This window comes from Coffea eugenioides, chromosome 1, assembly GCF_003713205.1.
Source record: "Coffea eugenioides isolate CCC68of chromosome 1, Ceug_1.0, whole genome shotgun sequence".
Lineage (NCBI taxonomy): Eukaryota > Viridiplantae > Streptophyta > Magnoliopsida > Gentianales > Rubiaceae > Coffea > Coffea eugenioides.
Genome location: NC_040035.1, coordinates 11,256,268 through 11,273,033, shown reverse-complemented (window position 1 = coordinate 11,273,033; position 16,766 = coordinate 11,256,268). Strand labels below are relative to the sequence as shown.

Below are 16,766 nucleotides of genomic sequence, written 5' to 3'. Positions count from 1 at the left end.
TTTCCCTGGAAAAGGAAGGAGTACGATCATCATCTTATGGAACGGGATTAGCTTTTGCTAAAATTTAGAAAATTGATCAAGCGGGCTAAGCAATTCTATCTTCAGGCTAAACTCTTCTGGTAGGTTTCATGCCTCAGTCTCTATTTCTGCCTTCTACTAAGCATTGATTCTCATTTCAGTCAATCAATTGGCCTGCCTAGGTGCAGAGGAAAAGCTAAATATGCTTTATAGATAGCACAGGTTCAGGAGAAAGGGTTTCCCCTCTATCAGACACAACAAAAGGGTTAGCAACGGTGGTAGCCAACCAAAGAGCATATGAAAAATAGCGGTGACGAGGTTAGACCATCATGTTCTCTTGAAATCGTTTGTTTATATTGCTGTAATTTATTTATATTTCATTTGTTTTGTTTGTCAAGATTTTCTTGTGAAATCAGGGCTGAGAATTTGAAGAATTTATTGCAATTTTGGGGTTGAAATTGTCCATTGAAACATCTAGGAAATGGTTGTAGTTTTGATTGTTTACGGGTAAAATATGCTTAATAGCCATATGAAACATCTAGGAAAGGACTTGAGACTAGGTGTTTAAGTTAAATGTGATTAATTTGGGAATGCATATAAGATGTTCGGTGAAATGCCAAAGAGAAATTTGACTTGGTGGTTTTGATTTTCAGTTTGGCGGACAAAATACAATTGATTCTTAAACATTTTAATATTTTTGATGATAATAAGCTTTTTGATAACTACCATTGACTTTGTCTCTAATAATTTCGTAAGCACGTTCCTGGCATATATACATAATCATAATTTATAGTCTTTTAGGGTCAACTTTCAGAAGCAGTCAAATGGTTCGATATCTGTAAGAACATTCATAAAAGAGCATGAAGGCAAAATACGCAATGACATAATCAATTTTGTCTTCTTGAATTCCTCTAAAAGAAGGAATTTTGTCTTCTTTAATGAACGGAAAACTGATGTTGCAGACAAGTTTTTGCTGCTTATAGGTTTCCTTTGCATAAGAACTAGGCAATCTCTTTCAGGCAATTGTAGGTTGTACTAGGCTCTCTTCTGCAACTTTCGACCAATCCTATTTGCAAAAAAATTTTTTTGAGTCTCATGTTCTTTGAGAAAATCAACTTTGTTCAATATTTGAGAAGCTCACTTATATATTTCCTAAGACAGGAAACGCATGGTACAAAGTACATATTGCTAAACAAATACGCAATCAATGTGCCTACTTGTACTTTCATTTATTTCATCTTCAGTATAGAAGAACAAACAAATAAAAAAAATGACATAATCAATCTTATGCAATAATGAAACATTTTGAAATGTATTTACTTCCAGTTGAATTATTCCGTGGATGACCATACAAAATAACCCTTAACATTTACTTCATCACTACAAAAGGATGAAAAATACCATAAATAATTACCTGAAGGAAGAATAGCACATATTCTGCTATTGTTCTATCGTTATGTAGTTGTTCTTGGCTATCCAACCTAACAGCTTCATAATAATTCTTCCAAAATTTAAATGAAAGGAGCAGTCTATCTTTGAGAGCCACAATTTTGCTTACTCAATTGTTAATCGAGTATTCAAAAGGTGATTTTGAATATATCTTATTCTGGTAGTATCCACTCGAGATTTTAGGAGTGTTAAACTTGTATCATTTTTTTAAACAACGGCTGCAGAACAAGGTGAAATTATTGTCAGATACAATAGCTAGAGTTGTAAGACTTTCTTTGCCTTATCTTGTAAAGGGGCCAAAAAGGAGTTAATGGATAGTAACTGGTTTCAGATCATTCCTCCTGGTCAGGTAATATATAGCTTGCTTTTATTTTTGTCTCGAGACATGCAATATAATTGTGCTGTATTTGCATTTGAATAGGCATTAATGTGGGCATGCAATCCTTCATTAATCCAAAGTCATGTACGAAACACTAGCTTGTTAGGAGACGAAAATCAGGTACATTTTTTTCTTCTTCACGCCTAAGTTTTATGTTACCTATTTGCTATGATTATGTGTTGTTGTGGCCTTTTTTTAATACAAATCTTGTGATGGTTTTGTACTGAATGAACCAGATTTCAGCCAAGACCATTAAGAAATTTTATTCTTGAGAGGGTACAGATTTTTCAGATGGACTTTGCTAAAAAATTTTAGGATGATTTACGCTTCTCCGAAGGTAGTGTAATGCGTTTTGATTGTAAATCTGAACACAATCTCCTTAGTTTGCAATGATTGGTGTTTACTTGTTTTAATGTGAATACTTTCAACATCCAAGTGCTCTTGGGTTTGTAAACGAGAAATTTCAATTCAAACCGAAGCTTTTGATAGTGATTTCAGAGCCCTTGATTTGCAGGTGATCATAGTCTCAAATCAAGTTACTAGCCTCTTGATTGTTTCAGTTTTCTGAACCCAAAGTCTTTGTGCTCTAAATTCAGTTCTTGGCCATGTAATCTTGTCATGCTTAGATATCCATATCTAGTAACCTGCCGCCTTAATTCTGGTGCATAAGTATCAGTTATTAAAAGTTAGTAAATTATATAAGATCTGAGGTTGCCATTCTTTGTTTCGGCCAATTTGCATTAGATGGACCTTTGTTTAGTCCAAGTACTAAATAAATTGGTGAGTAGATTATTACTGATGCTCAAAATGAGCCGTTTCATCCTATTTTGAAATACCAGTTTTATATAAAATGTCGTGAGACATGTAGAATTTTGTTGTTTACTTCAAATTGGACTGGCTTACTTGATTTAAGTGCCGTGATTTCCTCAGTAAGCCATTAGTAGAGGTCCAAACAAAATGACAATGGAAGTTTTGAATATGGTTCCCGTGTTGCTCAATATGACTTTTGATATGCTTCACTTTTGTACAAGTTACTGAGCAATGTATGCCTTGATCAGGGAAAAGAAAAGAGTTTGAGCACTTGTCTGTCAACTCTTCTCTCTGTGTGATCAAAGTAAAGAAGTTTATGTGCAGGGCGGCAATCTGTGCCTTATGGTGGGGGAAAAATAAAAGAATTTGAGGACGTGTCTGTCAATCTTTTCTGTGTTTGATCAAACTAGAGAAATTGAGGTCCTTCACAGCTGTCTGTACTTTTATCTCTGTTTCTTTTAAGGGCTTTGAACCTTATGCAGTGATTGTGAATGGAATATGCAAGCAACTCTGTTTAAAGGTGTTCCCTGAGATGTCCACTGTTACTCGTGCTATTGAAATTAGTAACATTGTAGAACCTGTGGAATCCAGGACCAATGAGCCTATTGAATGGGCATGTCTGAAACGGGACCATAAAGTATATGCATTTTTGGCTCAAGGTATTGCCTCCTTCCCAAGAAAAGAATGCTTGTCTGAGGCACTTGGTGCTTCAAGCACTGACAATTACCCAGATGAAAGCATTCAGAATACCCCGGAACCAAGTGACAGGATTGGTCAGAGACCTTCTTACTGGTCGAGCAAGGGTGAAATTGATTCTGCAGTCCCTGAGACATTAACGTATAAATTGATGGCCAAACTCTGTGTGATTACTGAAATCCATATTCAACCATTTCAAGGTTATTTTAGAAGACTTTTCATTTTTGTTTGGGGAGGAGGGGGTTGACGGTGACTTCTTGTTTAAAACCTGTCTCTTTATTGGTAGAAAAACTTGATTTGCATTATCAGTGTACTTTCAGTTTGGTTCCCCCATATATCCAGCAAAGGCTGTAAGATTTTTGATGGGGGATTTGTATTGCTGGTATGGAAGCACAAATGGAGGGAGAAGTGTCTTCAGCTGCACAAGAATCTTGTCATGAAATATTGCTGGTCCAGATTCAGTATTACTAATTAACTGCGTTATAGGAGAATTGTTTGCAAAAGTTCAAGCTGCCAGAACCTGTCCTCTGCATTGGAGGGATTCTGCAAGTCCAGCTATTGGGTAGAGTGCAGAAGCAAGAAATAGATAGTTTGTATTACATATGGTGAGTCCTACTTTATTATGATTTTTGTCGCTTGTGTTTGGTGCACAAGCGAGAGGGATTTTTCTCGCATTCACAGGTTTGGTGCAAGTATAAGAGGTTGGGAGCACATGATCCTCAACACATTACCCGGTGCTAGAGGGATTATGGTAAATGACTACGACTACGACGGCGAGGACGATGATTCAGATGACCAGTATAACTAAGTGCTTCTGCTTCTTGCTACGCTTTCTGGTTTTCTTATGCTCTGTTCCTGCTGCCCTTCTGTAAGCTCTGAAGCACAAGATAGAATTTTGGAATTTTGGATTTGTTGGTGGGAACTAGTTTCGACTTTCTTTGTCCATTCATCGTAACCGAGGAAACAATAGTTGTGGGGGTCTCGTAAATACCTTCAATGAATCCGGAAAAAGGCTACCAGCTTTAGGTACTATGAATTCTTTGGCATAAAGAAATCCAAGCGTTACTAGTGCATCAACCTTTCCTACTCTAACTATAATTAATGGCTAATAAAAGTCACCTTGGTACTTATCTCTTGAATTCTTAACTGTTTCAAAATTTAATAAAGAATTTTATCACAACCACAACACTTTTGAATTCAAAACTACAAACAGGCCTATCCTTTTTTTTAAAATTTTGGGTTAAAGTTAGCAAAAGTTCTACTTATTTGCACCTTTCCTGTTAAAATTAATTTTTGTTGCAATTTCCTATTTTAGTTATCCATTCGACACTAGTACGGGCATAGATACGGATTAAGCAACCAGTTTGAGGAATAATATTTTTTATTAAAAAAAATTAATTTGAATTGAATTAGCAATTTGATATTTTCACAAAAAAGTGTCATTTTTTTTTGTCCTTTTTCAAAAAAATTTAAGACAACTATATTTTAGTAATTGTTGTCATTGACACTTAATTGAAGTTCATTAAGAATAATTGAAGTTCTGATATCAATACTCTATTCAAATGTAAAAATTCAACCTAAGTAACAAAATAAATGATAGCTAAACAAATGAAATATGCGTTCAATTGATCGTGTTCAAACTACATCTTCTGTTAATAGTTAGTATATATGAAATTGTATTTTCCATTTGTAGAAAATTAATATGCATTTTATATCTACTAACGAATAAATTACCTATGTTTTGAACAAATCAAACCTAAACTTATGGTGTGATATGTAAATAGTTGCTTACATTTATACGTATGCCATCATCCTTTCTTTATGATGGAAATTTCTTTTGATTATATTTAGGGGTGGCAATTTGCGATACGACCTGAAAAAATGATATGAACCTAGCACGATATATATTGATTCGGATTGAGGTTTTGCGGGGTCGGGTCAGAATCGAGTCGAATGCGACGAACCCGAAAAGAAAATGGGTCTTATTCGGGTCAAACCGTGGGTGATCCGATACGACCCCCCGATCACCTGTTTATGAATTAAAAATTATTTTACCTAACAAAACTACGTTATTCTTTTTGTTTCAAAGGCATTAATCACTTAATCCTAAATGAATTTATTTAACTTATTTGAAGTTGAAATTATTATATTTAGAAAAATAATTTATTATATTATTTTTTACTTTTATACTGCTTTTATTTATTTTATATTTGGTTTGGAACAAAACACTTTTACGATGTTTTTAATTTATTTTTGATTTGGTTTGGGATTATTTATTTAAATTTTTATTACTTGATTATGTAATTAGTCTTGTGTGAATTACAAATTACAGTGGTAAATTAATAAATTAAAATTAAGTTTTGGGTCATTCGGGTCGTCCCGCCAACCCGACAACCTGGAATTTTCAGATTCGGGTCAGATATCCTGACCCGTTTCGGGTTGGGGGGTCAAGTTCGGGTCAACCAGTTTTCTATTATACCTGGATCTCAACCCGACCTGTCACTCCGATTTGGACCCGATTGCCACCCCTAATTATATTGTCAAAAAAATAACATATTTTACAAATTATTCCAATTTATTTAGAAAATGTTACTAATTTCATTAGAAATTATGAAATGTAATCATGGTTTATTAATTTTTTACTAAATATAAATACAACATACAAAATGAAAATATATTTGACTTTGTTTTACTTTGATCAGAAAAACTTGTGGTACAAATAACGAAATAGTGACAAGGGTGCAAATTTCAAATCAACAACCAACGTACACTTAATTACGCTAATTTTTTAGTCGACCAAACTAATATATGCCATAAAGTAACTAGATTTTAGCATTTATAAATTGGCAATTTTAGCAGTTTATATACCATTCACCTATAAAAATTATGATTATTATAAAATGACATTTTATAATAATTTACATGCTATTTGCCAATTAAAAGTAAGTTTGATAAAAAAAATATATGCATATAAATCCATTTTGTAAATGATACAAAATATATTTGAATCTCACGAAACTTAATCTATGGGTAAATTTACTATAGTTTTCAAAGATTATGCCACATTAGTACAAATTTAACTTTTATGCTTGTGACCTAGAAAATAAATTTATTAGAACACATAACCTTTGTAAATGATACATACATTTATTAAAATGCTTAAAACACATAACATTGATGAGTGATACATACAATCATATATTATACATTTACGTTACCAACAATTACTAACTATAATATTAAGTTTCAATCATTAATAAAAAAATCTTAGCATTATTTTAAATAAACTTTCTAATACTTGTTTCATATAAGTTTCGTTAAGTAAAATAGTAAATTTATGCCACAAACTAGTAAGTCTTGATGATTAACCAAATTTACTATTCTATCAACAGGATTTACTATTAATCCGTGAAAACTTACTATTACTTGAACTAAACTTACTCTCCAAGAAGAAAGTTTCGAATATAGAGTAGTAATTTATTTTTTTTTTTAAAAGTAACTTTCATTTTTATTTCAATTTACTTTTTAAGACATAAATAGGATAACAGATTTCGTTCCCAAACTTGCCTTTTAGAGAGTAAGTTTAATTCAAGTAATAGTAAGCTTTTATACATAAATAGTAACTCTTACTAATAACATGGTAAATTGATTAATAATCCAAACTTACTGATTTATGGGACACATGTGCTATTTTATTTTAAAACATATTTCAAACTAGTATTAGGAAGTTTATTTGAAATAATGATAAGATGTTTTATTAATAATTAATTCTTAGTACCTTAGTTAGTAAGTACTCATAATATACCTGTATAATACCTGATTATAGGTATAATTTTAAAAAATTATTTATATATTTTAAAATACTATGAAAAATAGTTTGACTTTTCACATAATCTTGTAAAATATGAAATAAAATTTTGTCGTATTATAAGCTTTTAATCATTTTCAATTTTTGAAAGGTTTGAAAGTTCGAATAACAATAACAACAAATCTTACTAGTTATATATAGAATATTACTTGTTTATATATCAAAATTTTTATAATTTAACACCTATGAATATAATAAGATGATAAAGTTTTAATAAATTTACATCTGAGACACAAGAAATAATAAGAGTAAAAGCCTAAACAAAATGAGAAATAATATAATAATAAAAATGACAAAATTAGTATAACAATTAATATAAGAAAATCAATATGATCTTGATTTTTTTCCTTGGGAGATTGTTCATAAGAATGGGATCCAATAATTATAAATGAAAATCACATGCATGTATAATCTATTGTATAATTTAAATTAAATTTAGTTCACCTATAAAATGGTCCTAAAATAATTAGTACACTATGATAAATGTTATTTTAACACAAAAATTTTTTTTAACTAAAAGTCTGAAATATCCATGACATATGTATGAGAGATATTTTACCATATTTGTATCTCACATCTAATCATGAAAGTTAATTTGAGAAAAACTATTTTTGACAATAGAATTATTTTGAATTTAACCAACAAGTTGAGATTTTTTAAACAATAAAAGTGAAATATTTTGGGAACTTAGTTGTTTATTTTCCCGTAATAAAAAATTTAACATATGACAAATTATTCTTACATATTTTATAAGGTCATATGCAAAAAAAAAAAAGTTTTCATAGTATATTTAAAATGCTTCAAACATATAACATTTATAAATGATACGTACAATTGTAAGTTTCTTTAAGTAAAATAGTAAATTTATGCCACAAACTATTAAGTTTTGATGATTAACCAAATTTACTATTCTATCAACAATATTTACTATTAATCTATAAAAACTTACTATTACTTGAACTAAACTTACCCTCCAAAAACTAAGTTTCAGATATAGAGTGATATTTTACTTCATAAAAAACAAAGTTAGTTTCATATTTATTCAAGTTTACTTTTTGAGACATAAAAGTTACTAATATATCGAGTTAACTTACTATTTTTTTTGCAAAACTTACTAACCAGCATTTTAGGTACTATTTCATTTAGATGACCAGTACAACAGGTCATCAAATGGTCGCTAAAAGTATTTTTACCTGTTATATCAGGTAAAAATAGTTCCGTTACCATAACTATCGTTACTTCAGACTTTTCCTATGTACATTAACATAGTAAGTTGAATATAAATTAGGAAGTCATCTACGGAATTTAAAAATACGATATGCTTAAATGATAGACACAAATACAAATACGCGAACTCTTAAAAATCAGAAATTGGATCATCTTTTTATTTGTGTCTATTGTATTAATTGCATGCTAGTTAGAGTGGGATTTTTGACAAATTAAGTGTGCTGAAGTGGATATTAGATATAAAAAAAATGAATAACCAACCGAGAAGGAAAAAAGGAGGTGTTATTTCTACCACCAAAGACTTTAAGTGTTGGTGAGGTGGGAGGTCAAGGGTTCAAATCTTACCTCCCATCAATATATCACTATACGTGATTTCTTCTTAATCTATAATACGTAATGCCCCGTCTCGTCCGATGATGATTTAATCCCTGTCGGTTTCTCTAGATCCCATTGAACCTCTCCCTCCCTAGTATAAGTTAGAGTAGGAGTAGGAGTAGAAGTAGGTTAGACTAAATGTTAACGTCTAATAATAATAATAATAAAAAAAAGATCTGAATGCCAATTCGCCAGTATCTCCGGGTCTGCTTGCACGTTTATGCCAGTACGTGGTGGAAAACTAAAGATAATACTGGATAGTGCCTAGAAACTAAAGATTTGTGTATCCTTGGAACTCGCAGTCTAACAGATTTCTAAAATAGATCGTTATATTTTTAACAGTTATAATATTCTTCGTGCAAATTGCATACATGTTACGAAACCTCGAGCTTTTCCAGCTGACTGCCAGCAAAAACAAATCATGTTGATTTCACTTTCAATCCTACCAATCTCATTATTCCTATTTTTTATTATTGTCATTTTTCGTCTCTATTTTCTACTTCTCTTCTGTTTTCTGTTTTCTGTTTTCTTTCTTCTTTTCGAGCCATACAACTCCTTAAAGAAGTCTAACGTGAATACACAACCAACTAAAATTTGTAAATACAATCACTGGTGAATTGTTAGTAGTTCAGTACTTGTATATCAAATCTCAAACGTAAACAAAGGTCACCCTCCATTTTATTTCTAATTGTACAATTATTACAAGATTTTTATGACATCTGGAGTATTATTAAATAATACTTGTTAACATACCACTACATGGTCGAAAATTAAAAATGGTACAGGATAGTGCCTAGAAATTAAAGATTTGTGTTTCTTTGGAATTCGAAGTCAACAGATTCCAAAAATGGATCTTATATTTCTTAACAGTTATAATATTCTTCGAGCAAAATGCACACAAGTTACAGCTTAAACTTGAGGTTTTCCAGCCGATTACCAGCAAAACTTCTCGTCCTATAAAATGAATAGCATTTAAAACTGAAGAAAATCTTAGATGAAAGGGATAATTTCATAAACCTTCCTTGAGATTTTTAACAATTTCACTTAGTTCCCTTGAGATTTTAAAAATTACACATACCTCCCTTGAATTTACCATTTTGGTAACAAAAACTATTCGATTGTCAAAATTTTGAATGAATAACCCAAATTGCTCTTGTGAAATTGTGAAGTTCATTTTACCTTGTTATAAAATTTGATAAAAAAATAAGGAATATGCACAAAATCTCAAACCCACTTTCAACCTTTATCTCTACTATTTTAAACCTTTCATATACCTACATCTCAAATCAGTACCACTATCATCATGATCACCACTACCATCAGTCCCTAAATTCTAAATGTCAATCTAAGTTACAAAAGAAAAAAATTAGTACTATTAAATTTAAAAAATTTCACTAACTATATTAATATAACATCCCATCCCTCAAATATTGGAGTACCAATACATGCGCTGTTGTATTTAAATCTTCAACTTACATCTTTTTCTATTCATCTTTAGATCTTTCAAGCCAAACTAAAATTAATTTGTAATATGTTAGAATTATGTTTAGGACATAATTAGTTATTCTATAAGTAAACCTTGTTTTTGTTTCCATTAAATATTTAATTTGTGGTACACTCCTATGCACAAGATTCGGAGTGTATTATTTAATTACATGAAAAATATTAATACATTAAGATTATTATGGTCATTTTATAGGGTCAAGAGAGGTAAGTGTAATATTGAAAACCTCAAGGGTACTAGATGAAAGTGTCAGAAACCTCGAGGGAGATTTCTGAAATTTTCTCTAGATGAAAACAAGTTTAAGATTTGTATCTCTTCGGAGTACTAAGTAGCGAAAATTCTACTTAGATCAGTACATATAATATTCTTCATACAAATTGTACAAGCTTGCTAATAATAATAGCCAACAATATACGGTACAAAAAAATAAATTACTTCAGATAAGTCAAGCCAGACTTTTGCTATTCCAACATGCTAATAATAGTAATATTAATATATGGTACAAAAATATATTACTTCAGACGTAATCAAACTTATACTAAATAATAGTTAATAACATTATTTTAGTCCCTAATCTTTAAATGTCACTTCAATCGAGTCATTAAAACACTTTGCCCGAAGACTCTTTTTCTAAACTGTCATTAATTTTTTTATTAACACCAAATAAACTTGTAAAAGTAAATGACTTGGAAAACTACAATAACACATAATGATTAAGCAATTACACATAACAATTCTAAAACGATAACTTAGAAACGAATAATAAGTTACAATTAGTTTCAAAATGATAGTAGCATTTTTTGCTCAAACTAGCGCTTGTTACCACTGAATAGGATCCAAATCTACAGTAGGCTACCAAAGTTGTACCAGCAATCCCCCCAAAAAAAAAAAAAATAATGCACCTCATAACTTTTTTGTTTTGTTTTTTTTTAAATGCTGCCGTTACTCCCTCTCAACAAAACCCCTGCCGGGAAGCTAGTATAACGTTCATTTGAGAAACAATTTTGGTAACAGTTCCAAGTGAAAAAATGTGCCTGATGAAAAATAAAGCCTCATGCTTGCATCTAAATTCAATACATCTTAAAAGTTGAAAATAACTGCAGCTAGCTTCCTGATTTTCCACAGAGAAGTGTTCTTGAAAGAGTGATGGCATTGCTATATGAGGGCTTCATCCCACTGAATTGCATCTTAAAGAGTTGGAGGGGAGGAAGGAGGAGAGAGGAAGGGAGGGGAGGGAGAGGAAGAGGGAAGAGGAGGGGGGAGAAAGGAGGGGAAGGGTGAGGGTGAGGAACGAGGGAGGAGGAGGGGTGGAGAGGGTGGCAGCAGTAGAGGAGAGAGGAGGTGAGGAGGGTGGTGGTGTGTGATGGATGGTGATGGAAATTAATAAATTTGGGAAAAAAAATCCAATAAAATCACAATAGAATACATCTCCAAAAAACACATAATCTATACGACCCATTTACAATGGAAAATTTTCAAATATAATACTATAGTGTAATTTTTTGAAAACACCACCAAAACACCTAATCTATATGACCCATCTACAGTAGAAAATTTTTCAAATAAATACTACACTATAATTTTTCAAAAACACCTAATCCATACAATTCTTCTATAGTGAAAAGTTTTTTAAATACAACACAATAGTGTATTTTTCAAAGTACCATTAAAAACACCTAATCAATATGATTTATCTATAGTGGAAAGTTTTCAAAAACACTATAGTGTAATTTTTCAAAATACCATTAAAAATACCTAATCCATGCGAACCATAGAATATCAAGGCTAGAAAATTCAACTGTACCTACAGATGAAACTAGAAATATACTTTAAGGGGCAAAGAAAACTTTGACGTATCTAAACTTAAGTATGTAACATAACACATTTTCAAGTTTTGGTTGAGGCAAGAGTTTAAAATTATATTAACTGTTTAAATTTGAGGACAGTTTAAACCCCTCCTCACTGCCCTCTACTTCTTTCGATGAATACATCTGTTAGTCATCATTTGTAAATTAAAAAACATAATTAGCCAGCCTCTTATATGTTGATACATTTTTTCAACATTTTTTAAATCTTGACTCTTGCACAAAAAAGCTACTCAATTTTCACAAAACAGTAATATTGGCATCCAAATTCAAGATGGAAAAGAATTTTCAGAGTCTTAATGCAAAAACGTTCTACCATGTCCTTAAGATTTTTCTTTTTTTTTTAATGCAAAAACGTTAACTTTGGCTTGGAATGAGGTAATTTCCCTTTCTCCTTAATCTTTTCAAAAAAAAAAAAAAAGAAACTAAGAGAAGAATTATATACTTTCCTCTAGAAATTTGAATGTTAAAAGTATATACTTCCACCAAAAGTAATAGAAAAGGAAAAACTTCTACCAAAAATAAGAGAAAATGAAAAGAACAAGAAACTATGTTTGACAATATCTTGAGCATTATAACAGAAAATTTAGTGTTTGAGGATCATATATATCGAACTTTTCAAACAGAAAACATTAAATGGTCATTTGGCAGAGTTTTGAAACCGAAAGAAATCTTGAAAAAAAACTATTTTATTCTACAAATATGTGTTGACCTAATCTTCTTGTATCGAAGCTTCCCATGTATTCACGGATCACGAGAATGGTTTTGCATGTGCCTGAACCTGAACGTGCATTAATGAATACCAAAAAACTATGGTTCATAACAAATTCAAATCCAATGAAATTCCATCCTAGAAGGAAACTCACTCCTTCTTCCCTATGTATATAGCTTATGCTCGTCTAGCAATTTGCAACCCTAAAACAAGCCATGGAATTCCTGGGGCATCTCCTTCTTGCTGCACTTCTAATTAGTTTTAATTTGCTTGCAGCAAATGCCCAACACCGTGGAGTATTTCCAAGTGCTCGTGCCTTCAATAAAATTGATCGTAGTGCTGTCCCCTTATCTCCAAGCTTTGGTATAGATGTACTCAACCGGAGCAGTTTTCCCAAAGGGTTCATCTTTGGGGCTGCATCTTCTGCTTATCAGGTTCGCGATCTATTTATATGTAGTATACATGTAGTTTAGGTGCTCTTTTTTTTTTTTCGAAACGATATTAGTAATATATTGATCATCAACTAAACTTTATACTTGGAGCAAAGGCTGATAAGTGAATATTTAACGTACATTTTGTACAAATTTGGCATGAATTTTTGGTATGTTTTGAGAAAATTAAAGCCATATTTGGACTTTTTTGGTGATAATTGATTAAATATTGTTTAAAGGTTCAAAACTTGATAAATGAGTGGATTAATGCGTTAATTTGGTGAAATTGTGAAGGTTATTGATGTATGAAATTCATGCACAAGCTGAAAGAAATGTAAGGGTTATCCAGAGGACAAAGTACACAAGAAATTGGGAGCAGAAATGTAGAAAATGGGAAGAAGTGAAAAACTGGAAAATTGCTCAACACGGATCCGAGCACGGATCCGTGTGTACAAGAGGGATCCGAGCCCTCGTCTGTACTTCTGGCGGAGTGTATCCGAGGTTAGGACGATCCGACCTCGGATCCATCATGGGAAGTCCTCGGATCCACTGATCCGAGCTCGGATTAATTTTCAGCCCTCGGATCAGAGGCTCGGATCTGTCTCTCTCCTCAGCAAGTGGAGTGTATCCGAGGTCCAGACGATCCGACCTCGGATCCATCATGGGAAGTCCTCGGATCCACTGATCCGAGCTCGGATTAATTTTCAGCCCTCGGATCAGAGGCTCGGATCTGTCTCTCTCCTCAGCAAGTGGCACAGCTGTTTTTCTTTACCTTTCTCACAACTTTTCCAGCTATTTTGAGGGCCAGAAATCGGTGGCACATGCTTCTGCAACAAAAGAGAAGACCAAATGAGTGTAGAAAAGAAAGAAACATCATATCTTTGACTTCTTTTTACAAAATCTGAGTGGAAGAAATTATGAAGGAAAAAGAATAGACTTTCTACCACCTTTTATGCAGAAACACAGAGGAGAAGCAAAAAAAAAAGAGAGGTAGCTAGTTTTCCTTCTTGTAACAAATTTTCTCTCTAGCTAAGAGTTCTTAGAGAAGCATTTTGGAGTTTCACTTGTAACCATCTTGTACAAGAACATAGCAGGAATTGGAGAGCTTTACCTTCAATTTGCTAAGCTTTCTTTTACCTTTCTTATACTTGTACTTCATGATGTTTTGCATTAATAAACTTGTGAGTTTGATTGTTAAATCATTCATGAGTAGCTAATTTTCTTTATCTAGGGAGTAGATGAAACTTATGGCTAAATAATATGAATTGAAGGTGATGTACACTTGTTAGATCTTTTATTAACTTGTCTACTTGTGTAGCTGTGATTACTTGTTGTTGATTGATCACCAATAGCTTGTTATTAGTTGTTATTGTTCAATGAGGATTGGTAATAACAATGGAAACACATGAGTAGAGCTTGAGTTGTATGTTCATGAAAATAGAGATACACTTAGGTGGATTATTTAGCATTTCATGAAATAAAACAGAGTAGTAGTAGTATTTCACCATGAAAATAGGGAAATCTATATTGCTCTAGGCAATTTCATCATGAAAATGAGACTTGGTAATTTTGGAAATGAATCTCTGGTTAAACAAGAATAATAGCAAGAAGTAAATCCATTAATTTGTGTTGTTTATTGCCATAAGTGGAATCTACATCCCTAGAATCTTCCTTAAGTGAAATTTCGCTATTTGCATTCAGCATTTGTTAAACTAGATTTGTAGATCAGGTTTGTAGATTACAGCATTATATTTTCTCTGCTCAATTTAATTGTAAATCTAAATAATAGAGAAAACAAGGGCTTAGTAATTGTTTAAATTGCTCCTCGTGGGATCGACCCGATACACATCTTGTACTACAATTGCGACCTGTATACTTGCAGTCCAACGGGTGTAAATTCGGAATTAAACTTGCATTGATAGTAAAAACCACCGTCAAGTTTTTGGCGCCGTTGTCGGGGAGCGGCAATATTAGGGCTTAATCATCTCTATTAATTTAGATATTTTCATTGTTTTTATTCAAGTTGTTGAATTAAAACTGCAAAATTTCTCTTGTTTTTATTTGTAGTGTATGCACCGGGCGTCTCGAGAAGTTGTATTTTTCGATCCAGAAATTGAGAGGACACTACATAGACAAAGGAGGAACACATTACAGCAAGAGGAACAGGGGATTTGGCAACCAATAAAGGAAATCTTAATAGAGCTTCCATTTGAAGAAGAAATGGCAGAAAACGAAGCAAACAGGCGAGTTCTACGAGATTTTGCTGTACCGGGAACACAAGGATCTCAAACGAGCATAGCAAGGCCTTCGGTAAATGCTAATAATTTTGAGATTAAACCATCACTTATCCAAATGGTTCAACAGTCTCAATTTGGAGGTAATGCAGTAGAAGATCCTAATACACACTTAGCTACATTCTTGGAAATTTGTGATACAATTAAAATGAATGGAGTTAGTGATGATGCTATAAGGCTAAGATTGTTCCCATTTTCATTGAGAGATAAGGCCAAACTTTGGCTACATTCTCATGCTCCTAATACTTTCACCGGATGGGATGATTTATCAAGAGCATTCTTGAATAAGTATTTTCCACCAGGTAAGACTGCTAAACTCAGAATGGATATCACTAGTTTTAGCCAATTGGAAGGTGAATCATTATATGAGGCATGGGAAAGGTTTAGAGATTTGCTTCGGAAATGTCCACATCATGGACTGCCGGAGTGGTTAATCATACAAACCTTCTATAATGGTTTAGTTTTTTCTACTAAAACTATGATCGATGCAGCTGCAGGTGGAGCTTTAATGGGTAAACTACCAATGGGCCAATGAGAGAGGTAATACAAGACGTCACGCAGGTATGATAGAAATGGACACTCTCAATATGCTGAGTGCTCAAATGAATAATGTGATGAAGTTGCTAAGTAGACAAGGTGGAGTTGGTCCAAGTTCATCTAATGCACATGTAGCGTGTTGTTCTATATGTGGAGGTGAACATGATACTAATGAGTGTGTTGATTCTGAGCAGGTACAATTCGTTAATAATTACAATCGTAATGCTCAAAACAACCCCTACTCGAATACTTACAACCCAGGGTGGAGAAATCATCCAAACTTTGGATGGAAGGACCAAGGAAATCAACCAAGGCCAACCAATCCACCGGGGTTCCAATCAAGGCAACCACAAGCTGAAACTAAACCGGGTTGGGAGATTGCAGTAGAAAAACTTGCTAAAGTTACCTCGGACAGATTTGAACGAGTAGAAGGGAGACTGGATCAACTCACTACAATGTACAGGAATGTAGAGGTCCAAATTGGTCAAATTGTTAGTTCTTTGAATAATCGAAATCAAGGAGAATTACCTAGCAAAACAGAGGTCAATCCTAAGGAGCATGTGAAAGCCATTACTCTTCGTAGTGGTAGACAATTAGAAGA

At 32.7% G+C, this 16,766-nt stretch overlaps 2 protein-coding genes, 1 long non-coding RNA gene and 1 other non-coding gene across 4 annotated transcripts in view; 3 read left to right on the top strand and 1 right to left on the bottom strand.

The window, feature by feature from the left end:
* Nucleotides 1-1,967, top strand: LOC113751568. Its single transcript, XR_003464843.1, has 3 exons — nucleotides 1-119; nucleotides 232-336; nucleotides 1,889-1,967. It is a non-coding gene; the product is annotated as an uncharacterized LOC113751568 (long non-coding RNA).
* A 1,123-nt stretch (nucleotides 1,968-3,090) lies between these two features.
* On the top strand, nucleotides 3,091-3,863 carry LOC113751544 (F-box protein At4g00755-like). Its single transcript, XM_027295595.1, has 2 exons — nucleotides 3,091-3,552; nucleotides 3,662-3,863. The coding sequence occupies exons 1-2, from the start codon at nucleotides 3,189-3,191 to the stop codon at nucleotides 3,790-3,792; spliced, it is 495 nt and encodes a 164-aa protein (XP_027151396.1). The 5' UTR covers nucleotides 3,091-3,188; the 3' UTR covers nucleotides 3,793-3,863.
* A 9,255-nt stretch (nucleotides 3,864-13,118) lies between these two features.
* The window catches only part of LOC113767757 (beta-glucosidase 12-like), a 47,197-nt gene continuing 43,549 nt past the window's right edge, over nucleotides 13,119-16,766 (top strand). The window contains exon 1 of the mRNA XM_027311941.1: nucleotides 13,119-13,337. Coding sequence (XP_027167742.1) covers nucleotides 13,119-13,337 — 219 coding nt within the window. The remainder of the gene's footprint in view (nucleotides 13,338-16,766) is intronic.
* Nucleotides 15,942-16,048, bottom strand: LOC113753103. Its single transcript, XR_003464970.1, has one exon. It is a non-coding gene; the product is annotated as a small nucleolar RNA R71 (small nucleolar RNA).

Excerpts from the sequence above, each read along its gene's own strand:
- LOC113751544 (XM_027295595.1), top strand. The coding sequence starts at position 3,189 with ATGTCCACTGTTACTCGTGCTATTGAAATTAGTAACATTGTAGAACCT. Across the intron at positions 3,553-3,661 it reads CCATATTCAACCATTTCAAG|TGTACTTTCAGTTTGGTTCC; the intron begins GTTATTTTAGAA and ends TTGCATTATCAG.